Source organism: Ascidia mentula, chromosome 4 (genome assembly GCF_947561715.1).
Source record: "Ascidia mentula chromosome 4, kaAscMent1.1, whole genome shotgun sequence".
Lineage (NCBI taxonomy): Eukaryota > Metazoa > Chordata > Ascidiacea > Phlebobranchia > Ascidiidae > Ascidia > Ascidia mentula.
In genome coordinates this window covers 10,716,669-10,744,311 of record NC_138569.1, presented here as the reverse complement: position 1 = coordinate 10,744,311, position 27,643 = coordinate 10,716,669, and the positions used below count along the sequence as shown (strand labels likewise).

General features: G+C 38.7%; 4 protein-coding genes across 7 annotated transcripts in view; all 4 read right to left on the bottom strand.

The window, feature by feature from the left end:
- Window positions 1–176: 176 nt before the first annotated feature.
- On the bottom strand, window positions 177–3,874 carry LOC145899885 (sodium/glucose cotransporter 4-like). Its single transcript, XM_082988817.1, has 13 exons — window positions 3,753–3,874; window positions 3,506–3,682; window positions 3,224–3,388; window positions 2,975–3,161; window positions 2,328–2,533; window positions 1,978–2,113; window positions 1,802–1,918; window positions 1,467–1,608; window positions 1,241–1,409; window positions 921–1,136; window positions 785–859; window positions 514–610; window positions 177–443 (listed from the first exon to the last, which is right to left on the bottom strand). The coding sequence occupies exons 1-13, from the start codon at window positions 3,867–3,869 to the stop codon at window positions 241–243; spliced, it is 2,007 nt and encodes a 668-aa protein (XP_082844943.1). The 5' UTR covers window positions 3,870–3,874; the 3' UTR covers window positions 177–240.
- A 4,970-nt stretch (window positions 3,875–8,844) lies between these two features.
- On the bottom strand, window positions 8,845–13,839 carry LOC145898632 (uncharacterized). Of its 3 annotated transcripts, XM_082987165.1 has the most exons (5): window positions 13,730–13,839; window positions 13,490–13,521; window positions 11,340–11,459; window positions 10,795–11,237; window positions 8,845–9,458 (listed from the first exon to the last, which is right to left on the bottom strand). In XM_082987165.1, coding segments are annotated over exons 3-5 (558 nt in total). In that variant the 5' UTR covers window positions 11,453–11,459; window positions 13,490–13,521; window positions 13,730–13,839; the 3' UTR covers window positions 8,845–9,456. The 3 variants fall into 3 exon arrangements, with proteins under 3 accessions (XP_082843291.1, XP_082843289.1, XP_082843290.1); XM_082987163.1 differs by lacking the exon at window positions 8,845–9,458 and having other exon boundaries at window positions 9,512–11,237; XM_082987164.1 differs by lacking the exons at window positions 8,845–9,458; window positions 13,490–13,521; window positions 13,730–13,839 and having other exon boundaries at window positions 9,512–11,237; window positions 11,340–11,548.
- A 7,824-nt stretch (window positions 13,840–21,663) lies between these two features.
- LOC145898770 (E3 ubiquitin-protein ligase RNF25-like) lies at window positions 21,664–24,098 on the bottom strand. 2 transcript variants are annotated; one of them, XM_082987369.1, is made up of 7 exons: window positions 23,876–24,098; window positions 23,567–23,632; window positions 23,408–23,510; window positions 23,140–23,349; window positions 22,837–23,067; window positions 22,640–22,768; window positions 21,664–22,578 (listed from the first exon to the last, which is right to left on the bottom strand). In XM_082987369.1, exons 1-7 carry the CDS (start codon window positions 23,899–23,901, stop codon window positions 22,132–22,134), a joined length of 1,212 nt encoding a protein of 403 aa, XP_082843495.1. In that variant the 5' UTR covers window positions 23,902–24,098; the 3' UTR covers window positions 21,664–22,131. The 2 variants fall into 2 exon arrangements, with proteins under 2 accessions (XP_082843495.1, XP_082843494.1); XM_082987368.1 differs by having other exon boundaries at window positions 22,837–23,070; window positions 23,876–24,096.
- A 1,770-nt stretch (window positions 24,099–25,868) lies between these two features.
- LOC145898069 (MAM and LDL-receptor class A domain-containing protein 2-like) overlaps window positions 25,869–27,643 on the bottom strand; it is an 84,981-nt gene continuing 83,206 nt past the window's right edge. The window contains exons 213-217 of the mRNA XM_082986510.1: window positions 27,412–27,617; window positions 27,022–27,219; window positions 26,713–26,887; window positions 26,527–26,611; window positions 25,869–26,154 (exon numbers count right to left, since the gene is read on the bottom strand). Coding sequence (XP_082842636.1) covers window positions 25,869–26,154; window positions 26,527–26,611; window positions 26,713–26,887; window positions 27,022–27,219; window positions 27,412–27,617 — 950 coding nt within the window. The remainder of the gene's footprint in view (window positions 26,155–26,526; window positions 26,612–26,712; window positions 26,888–27,021; window positions 27,220–27,411; window positions 27,618–27,643) is intronic.

The window sequence follows — 27,643 nt, the reverse complement described above, 5'->3', positions numbered from 1 at the left end:
GTGAATAAATTGTTTGTTTATTCAACGGTGACGTTGGGAAAATGATTGCTCTTTGAACAAATAAAGAAATATGGAGAACAGAGCGACGAAGTTGCCCAATTTGGGTTTTGAACAAGGTAATCGAAAACGACATGATATGAAACGAATTTAGTGGCTTTGGTCGGTTGTGTTTTAGGAATTATACAAAGATCACAGTGAATTACACCGTATTGTCGAGTTGGCCGTGTATATTGTGGGAAGTTAAGCGTAGAAACCAAACAGGAAAACGCCACCACAGCACATCAGTAAAGCGGCGATATTCACATATATTGCAGGCCACTTCTCTTCAGTTATATCCAGCATCCCCGCGTTCATTATCTCCAATTCTTCAGGTGTGGGTTCGTCTGAGGAGTTTTCTATTCCGAGGAACAAATCCACTGCCTTTCTCCACCATGGCCTTTCCGCTACCAAAATAAAACTTGTTTGTCTCAACAAAGTAAGGTAACTTTTACAAAAATTCTCAGAAAACCCCACATTGTGCCTCCACGTCTTGAGAGATTGCTGTATCACTTTCTGGGGTTTGATTTTCCTCTTCCGCTTCTGGTTCAAACCCTCCATTTACCTCGCTTTGCTAAAACACGTTTACGTCACATTGTAAAACAAACAAATAACTTATTAGTCTATCGTTTTATTACAAGTCTTGTAAATATACATTTTATTGGAAAATAATCATGCACCACAGAACGTTTACAACCTTCCAAAGGTTGGAATGGCTAGTAAAAAATATTCTCAAAAATTGTCAAACCTTTTCTCGGATAAGATCATACACATTTAACCTCTTTTGTTTGCGGTAACGCGTCCACCAAGTAAGTCGTACAAGCTGGTTAAATAAAAAAAAGTAATTTAATCCGCAATAAACCTATGAACCATTAACATCTTACACATCTTGGGTCAATTGGTGGAGTGACCAGTGAAACCGACACTGATATAACGATGGTTAATGCAAACAGGATCATGGCAAAGTAAAGATAGTGAACTTTGAAAAGGATGGTTGGTCTGAACTCTGGTTTTCCACAGGCTGGGGCCCCTGCTGCAAACTCGAAAATCATTCGAACCAGACCGATAATTAAGCCAAGAACAAGTCCCCAGAAGGTTCCCTGTTTAAGAATAGTGTAACGTCATACACCTTTAACGCGGTAAAGCAGCATCAAACAGGCGAAAGTATTTTAGTCTAAAACTACAATAGCCTATTTTTACCCACCGGTTCATTTAGTCTGTCCCAAAATACAGACATTACAAACACTGCAGTAATTGGAGGTGCCAAGAAACTTGTAATTGACTGAATGTAGTCAAACAACTTTCCATCGGCAAATGCCTGAATAATCGGAACCCAAGCCACACTTACCCCAACCATGACAAGAATGAAAACTCTGTTGTAAAACATCATAATTTTGCATATTGTATAAAACGGATCCAAATTTATTTACCGGCCAACTATCATCAGTTCTTTGTTGCCGGCTTTTGGCCGTAGTTTGGCCCAAATATCGCATGTAAACAAAGTACTTGCGCTGTTGAAAACTGATGTGAGCGAGGACATTAGGGCTGCGATCATTACTGCCAGCAAAAGACCTAAAAACAATAATACGTTTTTGCAACAATAAAGTTTGGTACAGTTAGGGTCGACAAAAGCAACATATGAGGTGAAAAATGGTCTACAACTCGTCTATTGGTGAAAAGCAAAAACACTAATTCCAAAGCAGTACAGTATGGCATGATTCATATTTAGGAAGTGTTTTAAAAACAAATTTTGCCTCGTTCTTACCTTTAAGACCAGTTGGCATGATTTGCAAAACAAGTTTGGCGTACGCGTAGTTTGTACATCCCACAGAAACTCCGCAAGCTGCCTTGCAAACTTCAGGAGTTGCGCAACCGATACTGTCTGCAGAAACGTATGGAGTGTTGACAACATTGAATTAAATCGACTATGAGGAAGCTTACTGGGAAAAACAATGCGACTGATCATTCCAACCATAACCATCATGTACATAGGCAAAACTTTAAGCAATCCAGCCATAACGCATCCACCTTTGGCATGAGAAAGGTTTTTTGCAGCCAGAGTTCTTTGAACGATTACCTAAAGGTGTCGATAAAAGTTCTCCAAATCTACGCTACATTCTTGTTTCTGAATTTTCAAACTACACCAAATAAACTTACAATAGGATCTCGAAGTAACTTTGTTTAGTCACACAAAACATTTGGTTTTGACTTTTAAAATAATATCTTATAGTGTTGGCTTCCTATATAGGAGCAACGTCCATGTAAGTTCAGTGCTTTCATACATTATCTACCTGATCAGTGCACCAATACCAGGTGGCAATTATACTGATACCGAAGAGCATTCCTGGCCATGGCATGTCGCTATCAATAGGATCCCGAAACACATGGAAAGAATCCGGTCTTGGCAAACCACATGTCGTATTTGGAGGTCGCTCATCAGGAATCGCGTTCATGTACTTACATTCCAGTTGATCATAACCTCCAATTTGGTTAAAGGCTAAAACAATATTATTGTTATTCCCACTATAAAGATAAACTGTTCAATCTGTTGACATTTTTATTAAAAAATGATAATTTTCAAATTTCAAAAACTTTTTAGAGGATATTAGTACCTGGTATTTGGTTTTATAATTTCGTCGCCATGAAATTTTTGTGACATATAAAGTTGTTATATATAAATGTTTTTGTTGTTATATTGTTGATATTTTATCACTCTTTAACAGTGTTTCCCAACCAGTGGTACGCGACGGCATTCCAGGCGGTACGCGAACACCTTTCTGTAATTTGCGGATATAGTTCGAATTTAAAAAAATCGTAAGTGATCTCAAAATATTTGTTACTTCATACCCTAGGTATAATACTCAACTAGGTGGTACGCGTCGAAATTGTTTTACCTCCAAGTGGTACGCAACCGCAAAAATAAGAAATATGGTTTTACCGAGTCCCATCATCACCAGTCCCCCAATGAGCATGATAACGGTTTGAACGGTGTCTGTGTAGATGACTGCAGCCAATCCACCCGTCACAGTATACAATGCCGTGATTGAAAGCAAAATCACAATAGCTAAATATATGTTTAGGCCAAGGGCAGTTTCTATGAAAATAGCTCCGGCAAACAAATCAGCCTAAAACAAAAGCGTTATTTTACATTGTCTAACAGCCCAACTACACTCGGAGAAAATCTTACCGAAATTTTGGTAAAAACGTAGAGGATTAGAGAAAGAACAGAAAGAAAAGTTCGAATTCTTTGTCCTCCAAATCGTTCTCTTAGATATTCTGGCATTGTAACTACTCCGGATGCAATATATATGGGAGCAAATATCCAACCCAACAGAAGAAGGGTCAGGACAGCCTGTCAAGGAATGTATAACACGCAAGAATTTTATCATCAAGAAATATTTAAAGTATGCAAAGTTAAATTAATGCTTTAAAAAAAAGGTAAAATATTTATTGCTTTTATGACACTTACGTTCCATTCAAACGTTCCCTGTGCTATTCCAGACGCTGCGCCACTTCCAGCCAAGCCAACAAAGTGTCCACTTCCAATATTACTGCTGAAAAGCGATGCTCCAACGGGAAACCAAGTTATGTCGCGACCAGCAAGAAAAAATCCACTGACGTTTGATCGGTTCGTCTTGCACATTGCCTTAAAAATTTACGTACGTAATACATGGTCCAAAACAAGGGTCGTTTACCGTAATAAACGTAAAATGTACCCATATTCCAACTAGTAGGATGCAAACAAAGTAAGCTGCTATTACTCCATAATCCGCAGCATCCAACCCAGCATCTGGTAATGGTGGTTCTGTTCCCTCAATTCCAGGACAATCCATTATTACGTATATAGTGATATGACAATAAAACTAGCTCGCTGATGCGTAATAGTAAAAGAAATGAAATATTGTAGCAAAAAAAAACCATTACCAAACAACAAGAAAAATATCAAAACTTATAAAAGTCCAACTCCGTTTATATGCTTGCTTGTGCACTGCTTTTATAAGAGACTGACTGTCAAACAACTTTATTCGCACGAGCTTTCGCGAGATTGATCTCGCTTCATCAGGTGCAGTCAATCTCGCGAAAGCTCGTGCGAATAAAGTTGTTTGACAGTCAGTCTCTTATAAAAGCAGTGCACAAGCAAGCATATAGTCATAGATCAGAGACAGACACGACAAACTGAAGAAATTGAACTCCGTTTATGTTAGTTACGGATATAGGTTGAATTTTTCCTGCATGTGCCTTGATCGCAACATATATTTTTATACATTTCCTCATATTTAACATTTTCTTGACTCATAAAAACCCTAAAAGCAGCCTTATATATCAAGGGCAGTTTCTATGAAAATAGCTCCTGCAAACAAATTGGCCTAAAACAAAAGCGTTATTTTACATTTTATAACAACCCGAAATTTCTTACCGAAATTTTGGTAAAAAAAAGCAACCTTATACATGCATTCAATTGCACGAAAGACCTCGCTACTTTATACTCCAACCACCGATTCCTACCAACAATATTTTGAACCGCACGGAGTTATTTTAAATCCGACAATCTTTGCACCAGCTATTGCTACCCGAAAAAAACCCGTCTTTTAATATATTTCTTTCCACGCTGTGTAATGCATGATGTAGAAAATTACACCGCTAGCTTGGCAGTGCAAATGTCGGATCCGCCCGGTTATACAATCAGTTTTAGGAGCAATGCACTCAGGTCAATGATTGACTTTGCTATGGTGTTTGTTCTACGTAGAATGGCTCAAGGTACGCGATGCATCACGGAGATGAAAGGTCGTTTGTCAGACCAGTTTTGGCCAAACATTAAATTGTAGTAATCGGGACGTGGACCACAACCCCAATAAATCATGAACCATGAAATATTATGGACACAACTTGCATACAGACCAAAGCTATTCGCTATAAAGCTATAAATATATTTTGAGATTTATTTAAACACTTCATGGCACAACGCACCAGCATAAACTTGTCCAAATTTCGTAAGTCGACGTGGGTACCAATAAATCACTTACTTGCAGTGCGCTTTTTAAATATTTGCACAATTTTCAGGGGTAGGGTATTAAAATTTCGCAAGAAGGTGCACGCGACCATTTTTTGTCTACAACCGCTCATCAACTAACTCAGTTTTGGCAGATAGGACTTTAGATTCGGCAATTGAAAAAAGGCGGACGAGTCGCATTTTTTTCTGCGTAAGCAAAGTTGATTGAGATCCTTCGAAGTACATGTGGTAGAGATACGGTGGTCCAGTGTGATTTTATTTTTCGAACCAGGGGTGTCGCGTCGGAGCAACATAAGTTAAATTCCCCGACGTTTTAAACAGTTTCCACAAGGGTACGAAATGGGAGCAACCAAATATCTTTCTACGCCATCACAGAAGTTTGGAAAAAATATCTTTGCTTGGAAACTAATTACATAATGCGACCAATTTTTTACGTAAATGTCCAAACATTGAATTTTGTAGTCGTTTTTACGCAGCTGAACATGTTTTGAATGGAACAAACGTATAGTGACTTTTGTGCTAAGAACAACATTACAACTACATACAGTTGCTATCAGTTCGCGTGCCAGGGAACCTCGCGTTGGTCATTTCGGGTTGTTGTTACGTACGTGATTTCTGATGACTAATCTGCCAAATTCACTTACATAAACTTCCGTCAACCTTAAGTGATAACATAATAACATGGGGCGACTTTCAAAATTACTGCCATGTTGGTGAGCGCGAGTACAAAACTTTTCATCGCATTGTCGAAATCAAAATAAACTCAAACAATGCCCAATATTTACCAAAGTCGGGAATAATAAGATAAGATTGTTGCCTGTCTAACCATTGTGTTAATAATGGGAAAACTGACTACATTGATGTTGCCCCCAAGGTAGTCAGTCGCGAGTATGACGCAAGTACGCTTCCGATGTTTTGACGCGTGGTATGCCCCTCATTTTTCCTAAAAAGCGTCACTACATGACTTTACATTTTCAAAAACTGTTTATGATAATATTATTGACCTTGACGTTTTTAGTTGGACATAAAACATGATGACGTTATTCTGACTAGAATAAATGTGCTTAAAAAATGACACAATCGTAGTAAAAAAAGACGCACTCTAGATTTTAAATGTTTATGCTAAAAACAAAATAATACATTTTCGTGTGAAACTCATCACCAGTCGTAACGTAATCAGGCTTTGTAAGTCCTCCCATATCGAATATTACAAATTGTTCACCCGGTGGCATCTCGAATACGAGCGAAACCTCTGATTCATGAAATCACGTGTGAATATGCTGGAAATACCTCACGTCCACAGTTTCGTCATAATAAGTAATCAGTAGCCGATTGGGAGACAAGGCAGCAGTCACGTTCAACGAAACATGACAATAAGTTTACACTATCGATGTGGTTTAAACACAGCTGTCGAGCCGAAGGCATTTAGGCGCAAAGTGCGTTGAAGCGTTTGGTCCTATTTCCTGGAAACGAAGAGGAATTTGTGTGGTGTTTAAACTTAGCGCTTAATCAAACATATTTAAACAGTATTTCCTGAGAAATGTTTTTATATTTCGTATGAACAAAATGCTAAGTCTGTCACGCAAGAAATATGTTATGTTAAATTGTAGAAGGGCGAAACGCACGTCGGCAAAAAGCGGAAATTCGTTCCGAAACCAAGGGGAAGATCGGCTTCGCAAACGACAAAACAATGCGAGACGCACGTTTGTCCTCACTCGTCCCGGCGCTAAATTCCAAGGATAAATAAACATGAGACAGGCCATATCCTGACAGGGCAGCCTTCGATTGGTGTGGATATAGCAGCGAAGTGTTGACTGGCCACGCACAACAATCCAGGACACGCGATAATCGCCTGGACAAATTATGGGTTGATTCAGCGACAGAATGTGCGCGAGTAAAAACTTCCTGTATCAGGCGCGACGTCACTTGTAAAGGCGAGGTGACGCACGTCACAAAGTAGTTGACCAAACATGGCGCAAGCCGCATCCCATAATCGCCGGTATATTTGTTGTGAGCACTGCAAAGCGCCTTCGCTTCTGTTTGTGGCCACATTTAAGAAAAACTGAGTGCAAAATAATAAAAGTTGCAAAAGCTAAATTTTCCAAGTTGGTAAACAGATATTAAAACTTGAAATAATGATAACGAATTGTTGGTTTGGGTATTTTATGCCTTTTTGTGCAACACTTAGTCACGTCCGACACAAAGAAACCGCTTTTTTGATTGAACTTTTATCACGGCTCCTTCCGTGCGCATGAAAGATTATAAAAACTACTTTCTCTTCCTGCAAGTTGCAGAAACATGCTTGTTTGCGTAAGCAACACCTTCTATTGCCCCTTGATATGCATCTTGGCCTATCTCCGTGTATTATCATTACCCAATTTGTTTTTGGAACAGATCGTCGTGCGAGTTGTTTGACATCTTTTCTCAATTTTCATCCTCCTGCCGAGAGATTCCATTTCAAGCAAAATATTTGTCACGTGTTCGCCTACATTGCAATGTCATGATTTGGCGATAGAAACGTTGGTGGTATTACTTCAATGAAACTTCCATTTGCGGCTGTGGCAACATGGACAAATGCGATATCACTTGTTGCACAACAGTTTGTTACAACATAGAAGAGACAATTTGTTTTCAACTTCTTCTGTTTTGGGGAAATAAGATCAACTCACATTTTAGGCGCGACTTACGTAACATTTGTCCAAAAATCCAAAAATGCAAATGGATTCAAAATTAAAAGATAACTCTTGAAATGCAACAACTTTGTCGGTGACAATTAATTCCACGCGGCCAATGATGGCCGTTCATCGTTCCAGGCGCACGCGAACATTTCTAGTGTTATTAAAAGATCACAGCATGAGCTGCACGGCTTTTACAAGAAGATATCTTGTTTCTCTTGAAATAATTACCTCTTCATTCCTCAGACACTTGCAGGCTAAATTTCATCCACAGAGATTTAGGTTTCTAAATTTATAACACATCAGTAAATTTAGGAGAAAGTTTAATTACTTCCCACATTTTTCCATAAAAACGATAAGATGGAAATTGAAAAGATTAGATTACAACAAAAATCAGTTTCATTTAAGAAAAGCAAAAACTTCATAAATTTATAAAAAAAAAATAACAAAAGTTTTAGATTGGATCAATAGGAAATTCCTCGTCACCATACGGAAAATGAAGTGCAAGGTTAGGGCTAACCAACATATTTCTGGGAACATCTGAATGACTGATGTTTGTTGATTGTGTATACGTACTCAAAAGGAATGCACATGAGATATTGAAGCAGATGTCGGTGCATCAAACAAGCGACTGATTGTAGCACGGAGCGAGAACACGTCACACTCCCACAGAGGCGATACCGTCTTGGTATTGATGACAATCTTCATATTTTTTTGCCGCCGAGACATTTGTCTGTGGCGTACTCCATTTTACTTTTCTTGGTTAAAAAAAAGGAATTGAAACCCCGTGTTAACAATTTTTCTGCCATGAATTCTGTACATATCATTGGAGATGACATTGGCGGTTCTTGCTAAAATAAAAAAATTAATTAATTTGGATGTAATTAAATAAAATAGTATTTTTCTGATTAATATTTTTGCTGTTAAAAAACCTAAAACAGTATTATTTTCTGAGCAGATAATTTAACAAAGTACAACTGTATTCATTTATATGGAACTGTTCCAGTGTCATTGCAAGCAAACAATTAATCTAAGTTTCTTTGCGGGAAGCTGAACATTAAATTGTGCGCTTCGTACCGAACTGTCATTTCTGAATATTTGCAATTTGAGGTAATTTGATCGGAATGTATCTTTATTTTTTTCAAATGCAATAAAAACAACAGTGAAAATTGAAATAAAAACCGAAAAAGATAGTGTACAGCCAGAAAGAACGCACAACAAAAATCAGTGATGATTTTACACAATTGTTCGTAGTTTTGTGTGTAATGGTGTTTTAGAAAACTAGTTGCCACCATGTGTGGGCGTACATCGTATACTTCATGGTTTAGTTGCAAGTGACTGGTGCTATAAGCGTGCAGTTACATATATTTAAATAAGCGAATAAATAAAAGTGTATGAAAAATAAAAATAATAGAAAGTAGCAAAAATAAGTGTAAAAAGTTCAAGCAAAAGTTTTTAACTCCTCCACACTAAATATAAGGATTTCACAATTGTTTTTACCGAAGTTGATCGCAATGTGTTGCGATAAAATGGAGTTGTTTTATAAGTTGGCAGTTGACTTTCCTTATGATGATTTCAATAAAATTGCAGTGACACTACATATCCTGCAGTTTTACTTATGTTTTTTTTTCATCTTCATTGAGAGAATATTTATTACGAATAAGCAAGCTTCTACAGCGTTTCGTCCCTCCTTTCCAAGAGAACTGGGAGTTGAGTTTCAATTTCAACATTCGTTCCTGTGTAGAAAATTGTTGGTCAAAAACGACGTTTACTTTGTAACACTTGCTGGCTGACTACTCACACAAATGTTTTATTAAAAGCATGCTGTACACGATATACGCGGATTTCGTGATGAAATCGTCGTTTTTGTTAAGTGGGAAATAAATCCCTTCTTATAAATTAAATTATTTACACTTGTGCAAAAGTCACAAATAAAGTTACTCTACTAACATGCACACACCCGTCATGCAATTCCATGCCGAAATGTCGTCTAAATTGAGAAATGCGGTTTGGCGAAAAAAATAACACAAAACTTCGGCTACAAATGTGGTGAGAAATTCGATGCCATTTAAGTTTCCCCAAAAATGATATGTCCGGTTTTGGTCAGCGACACCTTGGTTCGGTGATGATATTGACATTAGGGCCATATCTCTACAAAAACACACTATTTTCACCACCAAAGGGCAGAGGTTATTTGACAAGACCACAGTGATGAATTTCGAGAGATGTGACAAGATTTTAAGGCTGATAATGATGTTGATTCGCATCTCGAAACTCGCGTGGTCGAAAGTTAATGGAAGTTTTCGAAAAGGCAACTTCTCAATCTAATGCCGAACTACCGCATTTGTATGTTTGCCTCAATAGTATTTATTTTGACAAGTAAATTATTGAAATTAAGTTGATTAAAAATGGCAAGTCTAAGGCATCAATGTCTCAAGTTTCCGATTTGCGAAGTAGTCTAAATCGGTCAGTGGGAACCAATAAATTAACAGCATAAGCTATTTACCACATTAGATCAGCTGAAAACATGCAAAAAAGATCAGTAAGAAATGTGGTAAGATTATACCAATAAAAAAACAGTATCTCTCGAATGAGCGATACTTGTTCGAAAAGCACATAATGATGCGGTTATGCAGTATAAGCGCAGTCAATATCAATAATAATGCGGGCACTCAGTACATGCAGTCAAAAGAAGCTACATCTAAAACTATCAAGGCGACCAACTTGTAGCGATCGGGTCAAAGTTGGTCCCAAATAAAGGTGAAAAAGTTTTCTCAAAGCAAGCTTTGTTGAAGTCTGTGAGCCACAGTCGTTTACCTGTGGCCTAGAAATGCACATGGACAATGCTAATGTGTATACATGCAAAATACGCAGTAATAAAAAATAGCCACCTCCTAACAACGTGGCAGAGTTTAAACGATACCAAGCACATGCATTTGGCTTCAGCCAAACGGAAGTTGTCCCCATGCTGGACACTGCTTCCTTGTTTCGATATACATGCTGTTAGAGCAGTTTATGGTCGAATGTATCATTGTTAGTTGTTGTTCTGTCCCTTGATAAATTGACACTCACATTTATCAGCCGTTTCCTTGATGATTTTTCTGGCCTTCTCAATGTCGGCCGCCTGGCCAGGAGCGACAACTCCTGCAATTGTGTCGATGATCCTCTCTCCATCTTCACTATTTAGCAAGGCTGCAATGGCGTTAACGAGATGACGGCGATTTCGGTTTCTCTTGTTCTTATTTCTTCGCTTTCGCTTGTCGCGCGTTCGGTTTCGCTTTTTGTTCTTGCGCTTCTTGCCACGGGAGCGCTGCTCCCCTGAACCCCGGCTTGAACTGCCCGAAGTTTCCGAAGGAGTGAACGTTGTTGCCGATGGTTTTGTTTCAGGGAAGCTCGCCATTTGTGATCCACTGCCAATTGTCTCCAGGATTTTGGTGATTAGCACCCTGCGATTGCGGTTGTGGTAACGTTCGGCCATTTTGTGCTGAATAATTTTATCGGCGACAGCTCGTTTGCTGCAAAAGAAAGAAAGGTTTTATTTAACGTTCGTGGTTTCAACTGAACCAGATTTTATATTATTCGCTTGTCTTATTTGTAAAAGTTCATAGCTTGCTTACCTTATTCTGTTCTCGTAGTTTTCATCTTCCGACGGAATAGCTCGTGACAGAATTCCGCCAATTGTGCTAAGTGCTCCCAGAAGAACGAACATTAGTTGCGTAACATTCATCATGCAGTGTCTAAATTTTTATTATAAAATAAGTTTCTACAAGAAAACATTGTTAAAGATCGTCACTTTATGGCTATGCACAGTTTCCTTTTACCAGGCTTACGTTTCCAACCAAACCCTTCGTTGTGCCCGTCGAAGGGTTAGTCTGACCGAGAGCTAAGCCTTGTCGTGCCATTATATACGCGTTAGACCTTTTTTTTTAAAGCGAAAAAGTTCGTGTTGGTGTTGCGGCGATGACATCTCCCTACAAAGATTGATGCCCGGTAAAGCCTCAACCCCCAAGACATCGTATTTCAACGTGCTTTATCACTTGCTACCAATTATAAAATCCCATGTTTTCTATTTAAACGAAAGAAACTATTTTTTGCTTTGTAAGAATGCTTATGGTGGCTGGTAATTTTTGACATGGTATTGTCGGTTGTCTTGTTTATATACGTCACGCAATCTGCGCCAGAATCTCGTCAATACAAAGAAACTGAAGCGTAAAATCGGATTAGTCACACTTAAGTTGGGAAGTTAATCGCTAACGACTATCACTATCAGTCAAACGAAAGTTGCTCACTTCTTATTTGTGGATTTTAGCACGGTATGGAAGGGTAAAAACGTGATGCCGTTTGGTGACATTGTGGACAATGTTGTGGAAAGCCTGACTTTAGTCACATTCAATGGTGCTGACTTCACTTAAAGAGAAATGAACCAGTATTGCTCAGTAAGATTAGCTTTATTTTCTCATTCGTGCAACTCGCTTAAAATATCCCTCGCGTTGGCGTCACAGGACAATGACGTCGTATTGAGTTACATCACCTGACTAACGTCAGTCTCCTGTTTAATCGCTACTCCACTGCGCAGTAATGCATTTTTTCATACTTTCTTTCATGTTCTTGCCAGTCCACTATCCTATTAACCGACATAGTTGAAAAAATTCGGCTATGACGATTATTTTGTGTTTAGGACAAGTCAGTTTTAAAGCGGACTTCCTTGACGTCACTCAGGGCTATTTACATATCGTCTACATGCCTGATTGGCACTAACCCTATTTTCTTGTCTGAATGAATGAAGTGTTGGTCAAAAGTATGAAAAAAATGTGTCAACAAGTTTCGTATATTTTGTACACATGATCAAATGTTTCCTTTTCTGAACTGACTTCAGGTGCGCTCATAAACATGGACGTGAATTTTTGTCGAGTAACAGGAGCCAAAATATCAGGGACACGGTCGACCACTCTCCGTTGACATGTTCTTTTGTGTATGTTGCGATTGATCACAACGCTGTTACTAAATTTAATTCATTTCTTTCAAGCCAGAATAACGTTATGTTGATAAATAAAATATGTCGATTTTCACTCAAAACAAACGTGACCACGATAAGCAATACATGAGAAAAGTGACGTACTTCTATGGATGAGGTAATGTTAGTTCGTATATTATAGTTAACTTGTTGATTGATTTTATCCCTCAGCTCGAACTAGTTAAAAGTCTCGGGGCACACCCGGCATTTTAACAAACAGGTAAAAATAAATTTGGAAGGATTTATGCATCTTTTAGGAATTGGGGCGTGGGTGGCGCATTTGCGGATAGAAAAGGATTATTATCACAGCTCGGTGTCATTGTGGTTTGAATTCCTCAGCATCCAGTCTGTACCTACACAATGCTGACCGTGGGAGAAGGGTCGGGCCCAGTTGCTCCTAATATGCTGGTGTCGAATTGATAAGATTATTCCTTGGGCGTGCCAAGCTCAGCTCGCAACTTTTCAACGACTATTAGCTGCGCTGTGATCTTTTATCGGCCTCGAAAATAAGTCCATACTTTCCGGCAACCGGTAGTTGACACAAGTTTGCTACGGCGTTGTATCATGTAGTTAACACTGCTGCGAGTTACTGCGCTATATATAGACTGTTGTTGTGTCGCATGATTGCCTAAACGCCGGTTTCGAATGTTGGGAATGCCACTGCGAAATATTGCGCCTTCTGCGTAGTTATCTACATCGCATAAACACAGCACTACAGTAACATAGAATTATGTAATATGGATACGTACTCACCTGATCAAAATGCTTCAAAGGCAGTATATTACCTGAAAAACAAAGCAAAAAAAAAAAATTTAAATAAAACAGGGAGCCAATAACATGAATTTTAGCCAGCATTGTGTATGCATGATAATGTTTAATTGGGAATAAAATGGATTTTGCGATCAATTGGAAACATACGTGTAGACCAATGTAGATTTTAATACGGGATTGCACAAAAATATCGATCGCAAGAGAACATTTCATACGTCTTACCTCAATATACAATGTTGTGTGATAAGAAATAGGTTTTATTTAGAACAAGTGTGTCGTTCTCGTTTTTACCAGGATTGTAACGGCAAAGCCTAATCCTGCGGTCTAAATCTGCCAACAGAAAATTCGTTACAAAAATGTGACAAAATTTTCTTCGATCAAACAAATTTTCATCTAAAACACACTTGCTCCACACAAATCTGTATGTGACTATTGAGCTTCAAGTTTCTCGCCAAGTGCTGCGACACGAAGTGCTCACGGACTTTATTCATAACCCTATACCACACTCTCTTCAACAGCGTGAGAACGAATGTTCTCGGCCTCGGACACGAGACGAAGAGGGGTTGCGCCTGCTTCCTTGATAGTTCATTCTAACATTTAAATTCACCCTTTCTGTTTTTTGCTGGGCGACCCGGCTCCCCCACCAAGCCTTAAACACGATATTTGGACATGTAAAGAACAGACCTCGGCGCAAACCTGGGTGCTAAACATGTTTGCGACTGCTACTTTGGCCCGTCGATGGTGATTAGACAGGCGCTATTGAATAGCTCCAAACATAAGACCTCGTTCTGGGCGATTGGAATTAACAAGGTGATTAGTTTTGCGAACAACAGCTGAGCGGACGTTTTGGGATCGCTTTCGATGCTCTCGACATTATTGTTTGCTCCCGACTCCTCGCTGTCCACGTTGTGGAGACACCTGATACATTTTCCACAGATCATATAATCAGAATAAAACAAATAACAATGGTTTGACTTCGTGAGCGGTTGTGCTGTGACAGATTAAGGCTTAGTGTTTTTCACATTTAGGTAAAGCTTTGGAAAAGTTTTGGCATTAAAAAGCGATCATGTTATTTACTTATTCTATGGAATTTACTCTTATATGAAATCGGCTGCTGTCGTGCGAAAAAATATTATTTCCAGTAGTCACGTGAACGCAACAAGGAAAAGTATTTCGGAAATCTGTGCGTGACAACAGTGGGCGACGAAACCAATACACCACGCATTTGTCACGTCATCGTTCATCAAATTCGCACAAAATTCCAATGTCCCATGTAATTTTCTTAACAGCTGGGCCCAGCAGTAAACGGCCAAAACCAACCTGAAATCGCGTGCCTTACATAAACTTTCCTACATGATTGCGGGAAATGATATTACGACCATTGTTCGGTAAGTGGCGGTTGAAAACAAAGGGTCAATTTTCACTGCCCAAAATTTGATCGTATTATAACTTTGCGCCGCACTAGTAAGCAATCAACAAATACGAAAATGTCGGCCAGAGAAAATCCAAGCCAAAATGGATGAACAATTGAAGTTGCCGATTTTGGAGATTTACTTGGAGATTAAAGACAATTAAATGGTGGCAGATAAAGCAATTTGTGGTTTACTATAAGTTTGGGTGTATTCCAAAATTACAGACAGAAAAAACTGACTTTCATTTACAACCATGTTATTGTTTTTCTAGCGTCGACTTGGTTTTTACCGCATGTTTGTTTTCGCAAAACTGACAAGTTGACAAAAATATAGCAATTAATTTACTGTGCTCATTAGATTATCTGATTTTGCAAAAGTTAAAACTTAGTGCTTGTGGAGCTTACGTATTGTTGCTCGCTTCCAGAAACTCCTACTTTCACGAAACTTACAACGGAAACTTTAAAGAGCGAACCGCCGTTTGGGCTTTGCGAATTACAGTCACTTAATGTCGGACAATGACGCAAGAGAACCCTCATGTTTCCTGCCGTCACCCAGCACCGCCAGCTTGAGTGAACTTAATTCAGAGTTATGTTCAACATGTACACAGAAGCGTTAATTGGACGATTCGAGACTCAGCAGGCCCTAATAAATTCGAGCTGAACATGTCCCTGAGCCACTGGGCAAGTTTGACGCATATTTAAGTCTTTGGCAATTTGCGCGATCAAAGCGCAATGAGGCATCATAGGATTAGGGAAAGACAGTGATTACATAAAACAAAAAAAACGGCGAATCACGATGGAAACCGACTGACACCTCCGTTTTTGACAGGGCATATCATTAGCCGACGATTACTTTGTCCTGAACGTGATTTTATTGACGTTGTACAGGTAGTCGCGTGTCAGTCGCGGAGAATTCCGTTTGCTTCGCGATTTTCGGTTCTCGCGCACTATACATTATAATCGGAGGGCGTTTTATCAGAGAGTGGGTGGGCGTGTGTCTAGAGGCCACCTCAGTGTAATATACACCTGTTTACATGCTGGGGGTTGGCACTATTCTGTTCCGTCCTAATGCCCGAATTCTATTTAGGTTTCCAATCTGTCTACCAGACTGACGGTGTTGCACGTCAGTATTACGTCATACAACCAGGTGACATATTCATGATACTTTAATTTGAGAGGAATATTTTGCAGTGAATTTTCATTATTCTCTACAGGGCGAATTTTGATCATGACAAATTTGACATTCCATCAAAGTAAATTACATGCTTGTGAGGTAGTGATGACGTCTGAATTTCGCCAATATTTATTGAATTTATGGGCCCACCGAAAAAGTGGTACGCCTTTTTTGAAATTAGTGCCGCCTTTGAAGTTACGTTCGTAGTTATTACGCGACAATCGGAAATTATATCGCTTTCCAGATGAAACTTACAGCTTTTAATTCTCAATACTGATTAAACAGAAGCTTGAAATTGATGCGGCACAATCAATCGTCGCAAAGTTGTCTAACCACTGATTCAAATTTGCGGTTTTTTTGGCGGACGTAAACGACTTCTTGAACGTTTTTACTACCTGTAAGATTTTATCGATGGAAATAATCGGTTAATTTATAAAACGGTTTCCTGGTGGCACGAAATTGTATTTCTTATTGTTTACGCAACCAAAAGTGGTCAAGATCTTGTCTTTTTCACCTCGGCAAACTTTTTGTCAATGCCTCGGTATGGGGTAGATTTACGACGGAACCTCAAAATTCGGATGTCGATCCAACAGATTCCAACACATTGCCTCGGAGTCACAGCAGAATCGACTGTTTCCATGGCAGGAGGCACGCGATTACGTCATGAAGTTATGACACACAATAACAGTGTTTACTTAGACGACTAATGTAGCAAGCCATTCATTTGTGTCGATAACGGACATTCCTCTAAACGATCCACGTTCCCTTGCCATTGGTGATGCCCACATGTCTTCAATCGGCCGCAATCCGAAAGCCTTTGTCAACAGATCGGAAGCATTTTGTGGCGATACAATGAAATTTAGCGCGGCGAACGCGTCGACGTTGCTAACGACAGGATTTGCGGCAGTGTTTGTGCGGTGATTTTGTGCAGTCTAGACACGCCATAAGTTTGTAAAACTTTTATGCTATTTTTATGTTCCTCGGTTGAATTCGATCCACTTTTATCAACACCGCGAATTTTTTTGTCATTACTCACGGAAGGGGTTTTATTTCGGTTTGTGTGGGAGCCAAAACAAATATAGCATGACGTAAAATAGGAAATTCGGATGTCTGCAACAGTCAAAATTTTGTTGGCGGGATTCCCACGTTTGAGTACGACAATAATCGTCATAACATTTGCTGGAAAATCGTCAAAACTGTAGCCGACGTCAAAAGCGGACATAGCCGGAAATATGACGTCACATCGATGCGTCGTAAACTTGCCGGTTGTTGTATTGTGTGACTATTCCCGAAAGGGATGCCGATAAAGAGACAACTAGGATTGTATAATTCCAACTGTGATGCTCTAGTGACGTCATCGTCCATTGTTTCTCGCCTCAGTAAATACGAGAGGATTAAGTGCTTACTTACGCTTTGTCTGTTGTAATCTCTTCTGCATTTCCATTCGTGTTTAAATGTGTCACTTCAAGATAGCTATCGTGGGAGAATATTACCGCGTTATTAAGCATGAATTCACATAACTCCTTAGTAAATAGATACGCATGTTGTCTATTCTAACATAAAAATGTTATTTACATTCGGACCTACACCCTCTAAGGTCGGGGTGGCCGCCATGACCACAAGTCACCAGAATGCAAAAAAGCGACTCGTATGCGGGCAATCGCGTGGAGAAGTGCAATCAATCAACCCGCTCCCGACTCAATAAAAGTAGCTGGAAGTTTTTTTTTGCGGCTGTGTCGGGAATCGTTCTTATCTGATCGTCTGCTTCGCCTGTCGCAACGAACGATTACAATATTCAATGCCCTGTCGTGGTAGCGTGCGAATAGCTGCTATCCACTACCGCGGAAGTTGACTCAAACGTAACACTGAGCATTGCGTAGCGATTTAAAAACATTCGGCAGCGGACAAAGGTTGTCCACTCTTATTTTCGGCAAATAAACAGGCAGAGAAGGGCAATTGATCATCATTTTGACAGCGGTCTTCAATGCTCACGGGCGTGTGTGCGAATATAGCAGCTTTTTATTCTTGGGACATTGACAACGACGATAACATTGTATCCTGCATTGGAAACGATCTACATCGGTAAAATTTTGTTTATCCGGCTGTGGCCAGTTTGGCTCAAAACAACATTGAAGACTTTGCCTGCTGTCTAGGATTCAAAACAGAAATCTGCTAAATTGTAGTTTCTTCTTGCCCAAATTAAGAGCCTAGTTCGGTCAAAATGATTGATGGTATCGATCTAGGGCGAGGCATGTCACCAACAACTTACATGAGATCTAAAAATACCAACAGGGATTTTCACAGGACGGTGGTCGATTCAAAAGAAATACCAATTTTATGAAGTAAAGCTCATCGTTTAAAACTTCTGATAACGCGAAATACCCCTTTCTCCTCATTAAAGCATTCGCAGGTGTACGCAAGTGGAGCAAACCAGCATGGCAGTATGTCGTTGTATTGCATTTTACTAAAAACGGCGTTTGTAATAACTGGTCAGATTTTTCTTCGCAAAAAAAATCAGCGTAAATCGTTGGGTGAACGGAAAACTTTTTTTTGTATTTAGTTTTTTGCCATTGTTTCATAAATGCCGAATTCTTGTATTTTTAAACACCTCCATTTATTAGAAGTGAAGCTTTACACAAAAGCTACACATATTCATTTTAGTATAATTGTTAAATTCAGTAAAAAAACAATAAGACATGAAACGAATTAGCACAGCGATAAAGCCGGTACTGCTTAACGAAAAAACCTACCTATTATCAAAACCTTCGTTTCGTGTTAATGGATCGTGTTAGTCGCAGGACAAATGTCACCTGCGTCCACAGTGGCGCAAAGTGATTCTTTTCGCTGAAACGACAACGCAAGAGTTCAAAACACTTGTCGCATTTAAACAAGGCCTTGAAGTGTCGAACCTTCATCACACGATTCTACCTTGAGAGGATTCCTCTGTACCAAGATAATGTTTCCCAAACAGAATGCGACGCACAAGTAGGTGACAAGGGTCACGGTTTCGCTTAACCTGTGCGTAAAAACTAAAAGTATTGCCTGTTTACATTGGGGCTTTCTGTTGTTGCGTCACTGAGAGAAATTAGCGCAGGTATTTGGCATTAAATTTCAACAATTTTTCGCCCCAAAAAAACTTCAATAGCAAGCTGATGAATGGCAACAGGTGTTCTGAACTGGACGATGCCACGTACTTTTCCGAATTGTTTGTTGACTCCGTATGACACACCCAATTCTTGTACATCATCACAAAACTACTTTGGTTCATTTGTTTTGTGTACACAGCGAATGAATATAATCCGGAACACATGTGCATTCTTTTTAACAACACAACGTAACCAAACCTTTATTTGCGCATATAGGCCAGCGAGAAAATAAAACATAAACGAAAGACAGAAGGTCATTGCATGTACTTGTGCGCAAAACCCCAGCTAGCAAAAATTATTTATATTAAATTATTCGAGTGTTTTTACAATCTGACTTAATACAAAAATCGTGTCACGCGGTATTGAATAAATGTCACTTCTCCAACACCTGCATATAATAATTGCTTGTGTGTCGGTGTATTGCAAAGGTTTTTTTATGGCGTGTTAATTACTTACGTTGTATGAATACGTTGGATTTTTACTGTTTACCATGTAAGGTGTTAAGATCATCACGCGGTACACAAATAAAGCGATTAGAAACAATATCTTAGTCAATAAATTGTTGTTTGGTACTTTGATCCGGTTATGACCGTAATTTTAGTTTTACCACACCATATAAAGTGAACCAGTTTATTTAAACATGCTGTAAAAGAAGCAGATATTTGCTCTAAAACAGTTGTAAGCTTTATTTTAGAATTTGAAGTGGCGAGCTCTCATGCATGACAAACATTCATGGTGCACAATCGTCGTTTTTTTGCATTTTCATGCGACGAAAACGGGAAACCATTGTTTCATGCTCTGCTGACGCCGAATCAACGTATGCAATTGTCCGCCGTCCTGTTAGAAAGCCAAATCCTGAATGACCGCGCGGCAAAAATAGGCGTAAACAAACAATCGACACCTTGTTCTCCGACAGGGTTTGTCGTTTCCACCAGAATATGACCTCATGACAAGTTTTTGTCCTCGTTGGGAAACTCACCCACGTGAAGTTATGTTTGGTCAAGGTCACCGAACTTGAATGTAACTTTTTAAGTTTGAAGAGAAAGGGCAACACTAAAGACATCGGTGACCCCACGAAACAGGTGATGTTACGTTAATCTTCCGTCGACCGTGGGAATATGAACATGGTGTTTAAAAATTGCATTGTTATCTATCCTCATTTTCTCGGAAATTTTAGTTTTTCTAACTTTGTGACGCTTATTTTTAAAAGTATTCTTTAAATGTTGTGTTGTTAAAACAATAATTCCTTTTCTGAAGGCATTGACGTAATGAAACCCGCTAAACACGTGACCACGTCTTGTTTAATAAGTTGGTTAAAACCATCAGAATACAAAAAGAAAAAGCTTTGATTCACAGCATCACAAACAAGTAAGTGTTGTGGTCTAATGCAAAGAATGAAAGTTTGGTTGTGACGCAATGTTTGCGTTACGCAACACTGCAAACATGCCACATTAACGGGAAGTCGAGGAACGTCGATGGACAGCTGTAAACATCGGTAATGGGGGAAACGGAGTTACTGATTGTTCAAAAGGCTGCGCGGATTGAAAGGGCTAGGTAAACAGTGAATATGGGCCACATTGCCTAAAAGCTGCTAATTTGACGAACCGATTGATCCGAACAACTCAAGCGGTCATGGGTGAGCTGCGGTCAATACCGACCATATTAAGAGCCTGCTTGTGCTTGCGCTCTCTGTGTAAACGTGTAAACTTTCAAAGAAAACTAGTTTACTTTCAGGGACTTCGTCTCCAAAGCCGTGGTTTGTAATCTGGGCGGACTTATGTCGGTGCAGCCACGCCTTGACATCGATAACTTGGATGACATTTCTGAAAAATGTCTATCAGCCTCCCGTGAAATGCAGTTCGCTTCACATGCAGCTGAAGTTTGTATCTTCGCGGTTTAATTTAACCCAACTCTTGCCCAAAAACCAAAAGTTCACAAACTGCTTGATTTTAAACTACAGCGAAACGTTCATGCACTGGTTTAATTGAACAGATCAAAAACTATTATTTGAAGATCAATGTTTCTTTAAAACCTTTTCTGTGATTTGATTTGTACGTTACCTCGTCATGAAAAACACCAGAAAAAAGGATAATATGCACTAGCTTATATCAGCCTGGCTGTGGCCGTTGTTAGGAATATACATTTCGCCCTGTAAAAATCATCAGTTCCTTCATAGTAAACACAACAATAAAATGATGTAAAAAGAGTCTTATTCCAATAAAATCTATCGCTTGGCCGGCATCTGCGGTCTACTTTTAGATCCCAATATTTTAATATATGAAGTCATTCCAAAATACGGAATTTCGTACATATCGATTAATATCCTGTTTATAATGTGGTTTGACAATTTGGCTCGCAAGAAAAACTGTATTATGATACAAACTTACAAGAACCGGCTCTTGTCGGTTACGAGCATTTAGTTGCGACTCTCTAGCGAAAGCAAGCGGATGTGCTAAATCTTTTGGACAAAGTTCCCTCGTCAAGTGCGGGGTAGTCTCATCCACTTCCTGTCCACACAATGTTGTCAAATTACATTAGCAAAACGTATTTTAAATCATATTGACAAACTTATTCCGCCAATTTGAGAAATACAAAATACCGAACCATTTCTTCCGGCTTTCAAGTCTGGCTTAACCGAATTTTCACCTTACAGTCGAACCAAGCAAAAAAAGTAGGTAGCAAGATTTTAACGAAAATAAGACTCGTTTCACGAACATCGCAAACCACAAACATTGTCTCGCCGCAAAATAAAGAACCTAGAAAAATTGCATAACGCACATATCTTCCGTTTTCAAAACACGGTATTCCAGACAGTGCCACGGTTTTACAAAAAATAAATATTAGTCAACACTGATTCGTCACAAGCACTTGAAAAAGGACAAAACAAATCAACTCAGTTAAAACCAGGTGGCGGCTTCACTTCTGAATGAAAAGCTTTCCTATGTGTTCGTGGATACGATCCATGTTTGGTTGCAACAGGACGAAAGTGTGAATTAACACTCTGTTTAGAGGAATTGTCCCTAGGGGCCGGTGAGTTGTGGTCCATGGCCTTATCTTCCTGGCGCGTTTTGGGGCTAAAAGTATTTTTACTTCGAGTGTTTGAATCGGCTTTTCCAAAAAATCGTTTTTGATGCGTCGAGTTTTTTGGATAATGATGCTTCAACCTGCCAAGTTTTTCTTTGCTGAAAGTAGGAGGACCTTTGTATTCCTGTCTTAAAGAGTTAGAAGAAGATGGCGCTTCATGAGCTTGTGGCTGATGAGGTACAGATGGTAGTTGGGAGGAACGAGGTTGGGACCCAGAATTTTGTGAATCCAAAGAAGCAGCATATGCCTGTTCAATCTACCAACAACACATTAAATCACTCCCGGAGCAGTGGCATAACAGATAATAGGTCACTCACCGATGACAGTAAATGTTTGTTTTTCTCTGCCTCCTGATCAATTAAACCACCAAACAACTTTTGTTTTTCATAAATTTTATTCATTGATTCCATCTTCTGTTTCATTTTCTGGCGGTCGATTGGCTCTAACTAAAAATGAAGCAATAACTGAATAATCTGTAAACATTAGGATTACGTTTGCAAACATTTTTACCAACCTCGTTAAGTGGCTCAGGGGAAGATTTAAGTGTTTCAAAGTCAAAGTTAATCATAGCTCTGCACACAGGACATGGAACCTTATTAACTTGAACATTTGTTTGTGTGTGCTTCACATTTCTCTTTGCCTCATTTACTTCTTGCTTTTTTTGTTCAACATAGTGTGCTATGTATTGCCACATACAGTGTGAATGCATGTGATGAAAACAGTCTGTTTTGAGGAAGACATCAAACTTCTGCAAACATTTTTAGATTACTTTAATAAGGGGGACTACAGTTTATTCATTTAAAAACAAATCTTGTACCTTAAATGAGAAAAGGCATATTGGACAAGGAGAGGCAGGTACATTATTTTGAGTAAGGCAATCCTTAGCAATTTCAATGAGGGAAAAAAGAATATGTTCATCTGGCCTTTCTTCAATATGTTGATGTAAAAGTTCTTTCAGTTTTGCTAAATGAACATCTGACAAACCACGTGAGGTAAGAAACTCCACATTTACTGGGACAGAGGGATACTGAAACACCCACATTTAAATACCAAGTAACAGTTTGGTTTGTGTAACATCACTAAACCTGTTCAGGAATGTTAAATTGCAACTGAAGTTTTACATGTTGTTCATCAGTGTTATTAGCAGTTGCAGGAAATACGGTGATTCCAACCTGTGAGATGAACCCACTAAAAATAGAAATTATGTAAGGATGCAAATATAATTCATCCATCACTATAATCACCTTTTACATTTGGTCACTTCAATTTCCTCAAAAATTGATTCAAGCACCATAACTTCATCATGGATGCTGCAAAAAGTTAAACTTAGTCTAAATTAATTCAGTGATCTGAACGTAACAAACCTTAAAAGGAACTATTCTTCTGGTATTAAGTTATGAGATTTTTTTTGAACAAGACATTTTGTCTACCATTTAAAGGGTTGAAGAAGTCTCGATGGATGGTAGTGCAATGAAAATCTCATAACCTAATGCCAGAAGAACAGTCCTTCGAAATTTACAATGCCTGGCAGTAAGAATAGCACTATAACAAACCTTTCCTTAATATCCCCATCATCCATTTGAGGAACAGTAGAAACACAACAAATAAAAGCTTGCTGTTATTTAAACAGAAAATCAAGTTTACTTTTTTAAGACAATTTGACCCTTCCAAAAAATACATATTTACTTTTTTGGGGGTAATACAATGTCAAATACAATGGATATCCACAATAGTTTGATCAGTGTGTGTAATTAATAGGTGAAGTAAAGATGGATGAAAAAGTGTAGCTTTTCATTTAATTGCACTTCTTGCTGATGATAAAATTATCATACAATTCACTTCATGTGATGTTTTGCAACCAATAGTCCCAATTTCATTTCAAGTTTGTTTTTGAAAAAGTTGAAAGATATTTTGAGTTATTGTGATATTGCCCAATCAATAAAGGTTTAGAAGGACTACCTCAGACAAACTATAGTATGACAGGGACATTTATCATCATTGGTAGTTCTTTTTAACCATTGAAAATCAACGTTTCTGCACTATGCCACTGATTTGCAAATGTCCAACGAGCATCTCAGATTGAAAACTATGTATAGAACTATCAGCATCATATCAAATATTCCAATATTCCTCATTGATGCTACAATGAAGGCATAAGAAGCAAAACAGCAGCACACAACAAAAATGTTGAAAAAAAACCTTTACCCTGAACCCATCAGACCCAAATTACATCACGGAATGTTGGACAGCATTTTCAATTTGTCTTCTAAACTTTAAAGATAACTTGAAAATTTGTGCGCCTTATGTTTGGTCGAGTTTAAAGTTGCCAGGCATAGACTTTTCCTGGCAACTCCTGGGAATCAACCGTAAGTAAAAAAAAAGCAGCATTGTCATCAGGTGGCAAGCGGCAATTTTTCTGTTCATTTATGGTAGATGGCGCCACCCATCAGCTGCAATTTTCTTATGCTTGACTGCACATTGCTATCAGTGACGTGTTCAGTTGATGTTGCCAAATTGTCACTAGGCACGCAGATAACGAATAAACAGTTATCTGGCTTATGGTTTATGAGCATTTATGGTCGAATTAACAATGTAATAAACTGTTTTCAAAATGCAAATATACAAGGCGTTTTTTACGGTAGATCACGTGACTCGCTGTAATGCTATTTTCCCAAGGCCTATTCCGCTGCCTATTTTTCGCTAAAGCTATCTGCCAAAACGTCATACGGGCACAAATATAATACAATGGCCACATAGCAGTTAATGTGATTATGAAACTGTCTTCGAAGTTCAAAGATACTAACAAAATTTGCTTTGGAGTAGGTCCACCAAACCCAGAACTTGTCACCAAATGTTTATTAGTCAACCTCTTATTGTTCACACTATTTTGTAAATCGCTTCTTTGATAAAAAAAAAATACTTTCCTTGTAGGACCAATGTAGATTAATTTCCCCCCCAAAAAATTGTGATAGATGTTATGTAAATTCATAACCTCGTGGTGCCGAACATCATACTCTTTTAACACACCAATACTTTGCTTCATATCATGTCACCACCTCCCTACTACAATTCCAAAAATACATTTTTCTCTATGATTCATTTTAACGTCTATATTCTTTCTTTTTGTTGTCTAGTTATGGCAGAGAGTGATAAGCAGGTACAAATTCTCGAGCGCACGAATATCTTTGTTCAGTTTGAATTTAGCTTTCATGTATATTTTAAATAACTATTAATTTAGTTTGTTTTTAACAAATTTTCTGTCAGGCAGGCAAAACCGTATAGTTCGGTGACAAAAGTTTAATAAAGGAAGCGTGTTTTGACTGAAATGCAAATGAAATAAGGCTTTGCTCACGACTAGGAAATGCAACCCTACGCTTATCATTGTTATCATGTATAATGCGTTCCTACTTAGCTCATTTAATTATTTATCCGGTTTATTGCACAATGATGAAATTAAACGGTTAGAAAATATTGCACGAATCCAACATACAATGCTCCAAATTTAAAACAAAAACAAATAAAAGACAAATCAAAAGTAACAAACATCTATGCACTCGTATCACTGCTCGCACGGCGTTGACGTGATGGTCCTTTGCCCAAAGTGGCGTATATTGGCGCCGCTTCTCCGAAAGTTTGCAGATTTTCTCCGTCCGAGAAGCCGGGGTTGGAAAATCCAGCTTCAGCGCTGTTTTCCCGACTCATTTTTGATACTTTCATCTCTGTGGCTTGCTGTGCACCTGATGACTTTCCAAAACTTGACGAACCGTAAGGAGTATCGAACATTGGATTGTCGTACGATCGAGCGAGACCCATACCAGGCCTTCCCTTTAGTCTGTTATAAATTGCAAAACACTGTTCATATTCCTTGTTCATTAATATATTTTCATAACGCAAAGCGTATAGTAGAATCGTCAAAAATATGGTAAACTACTTATGTTGGACGATTTCAAATATTGCTATTACAACTTTGTGTCAACGCTTCTAGTTTCAGAAAACATTATGTTTCGCTTTATCAAGCTTTTTCTATTTGAAAAAGAACTGATGATGCTTAAAAAAGCTAAACATGTTTTCTAAAACTAGAAGCGTTGACACAAAGTTGTAATAGTAATATTTGAAATTGACGTTGAAGTTTCACTTGTGTCACTCCAAAGAAGTGTTGCTGGTTAGGAAAACATTTTCATTGTTATGTTGGACGATATATTACCCTTGTTTCTTCATGACAGTATAGGCGATGGCCACGATGATGATGACGCCAATAATTGTACCAAACACGATTCCCACGATTGCTCCTAGAAATACAAGTTAAAATAGGTTGATACAAAACCAAAATGAAGTTATCTAAAGATTCTACAGAGACATTAGTTGCATGAATCAAGGACAGGGAACCAACCTTTATCGAGTCCTGCTGGAGGTTTCGAGGTGGTCACTTCTTTTTTCTTGGTACATCTTTGACCAACAAAACCAGATGCACATTCACATGTTGGACCCCCGTTCGCCGAAAGAGAACATTTACCATTGTTCTTACAGTAGTTTATTGGGCAACCATCGCACAGGCTTTCATCAGCCTGTAAATTAAAATAGGGTCATATGCTGTGAAAATACATCTTGACTACAAAGGGAGAAGTATTTGTTTTTCACAAAGTGTACAAACTCAATACACTAACACTAGTATGAATGTAGCCGTGTGTTCACATCTCACCTGGAAAGCTTGACAACCAACGTATTCGTCGCACAACATTATAGATCCGTAACACGCTCCGCTGTTGTCAAGGCAAAAGAACTCTCCGCTTCCGCAAGTCACATCTGGACAGGAATTCTCGTCATCTCCGCTCGCGCAATCATCAACACCATCACACACCAATAATCCAGCAATACAAATATCATCCGAACATCGGAACTAAACACAATCATCTCCTTACAGTAATAGATATTTACATCCCAATAAACTTTATCACCATTTTCCCTAAATAAGTTTACGACAACAGTTCTTCAGTTTTTGAATGGATTAATGGAACCGAATAAACAACCATGTATTCTAAACCTGGTTCCATGCTGCTGTGTTGTATTTTCAAGAGTTACTATTATAAACCTGGTTGTCGTCACACTGTCCAGTGTTCTGACTGGGTGTAGTTCCAGGGATAGTTACAGGAATACATCCCAATTCGTCAGTCCCATCTGTACAATCGGCATATCCATCACACTTCCAAGAGTTTGGCATACATTCTGATTTTTCATTGTTAATACACGAAAACTGATTTCCGTCGCACACTACTGGCGCAGGAGTGGGTGAATGAGCTTAAAACAACCATAACACGTAAAAG

What these genes read in the sequence shown, in the direction of transcription:
- LOC145899885 (XM_082988817.1), bottom strand. Translation starts at nt 3,869, where the DNA reads ATGGATTGTCCTGGAATTGAGGGAACAGAACCACCATTACCAGATGCT. An exon ending in AGGGAACGTTTGAATGGAAC is followed by an intron (nt 3,389 to 3,505) that starts GTAAGTGTCATA and finishes ATTCCTTGACAG; the next exon opens with GCTGTCCTGACCCTTCTTCT. An exon ending in CACCAATTGACCCAAGATGT is followed by an intron (nt 860 to 920) that starts GTAAGATGTTAA and finishes TTATTTAACCAG; the next exon opens with CTTGTACGACTTACTTGGTG.
- LOC145898770 (XM_082987368.1), bottom strand. Translation starts at nt 23,901, where the DNA reads ATGGATGATGGGGATATTAAGGAAAG. An exon ending in GATGGGGATATTAAGGAAAG is followed by an intron (nt 23,633 to 23,875) that starts GTTTGTTATAGT and finishes AACTTTTTGCAG; the next exon opens with CATCCATGATGAAGTTATGG. An exon ending in TATGCCTTTTCTCATTTAAG is followed by an intron (nt 23,071 to 23,139) that starts GTACAAGATTTG and finishes AAATGTTTGCAG; the next exon opens with AAGTTTGATGTCTTCCTCAA.
- LOC145898632 (XM_082987163.1), bottom strand. Translation starts at nt 11,452, where the DNA reads ATGATGAATGTTACGCAACTAATGTTCGTTCTTCTGGGAGCACTTAGC. An exon ending in AACTACGAGAACAGAATAAG is followed by an intron (nt 11,238 to 11,339) that starts GTAAGCAAGCTA and finishes TTTCTTTTGCAG; the next exon opens with CAAACGAGCTGTCGCCGATA.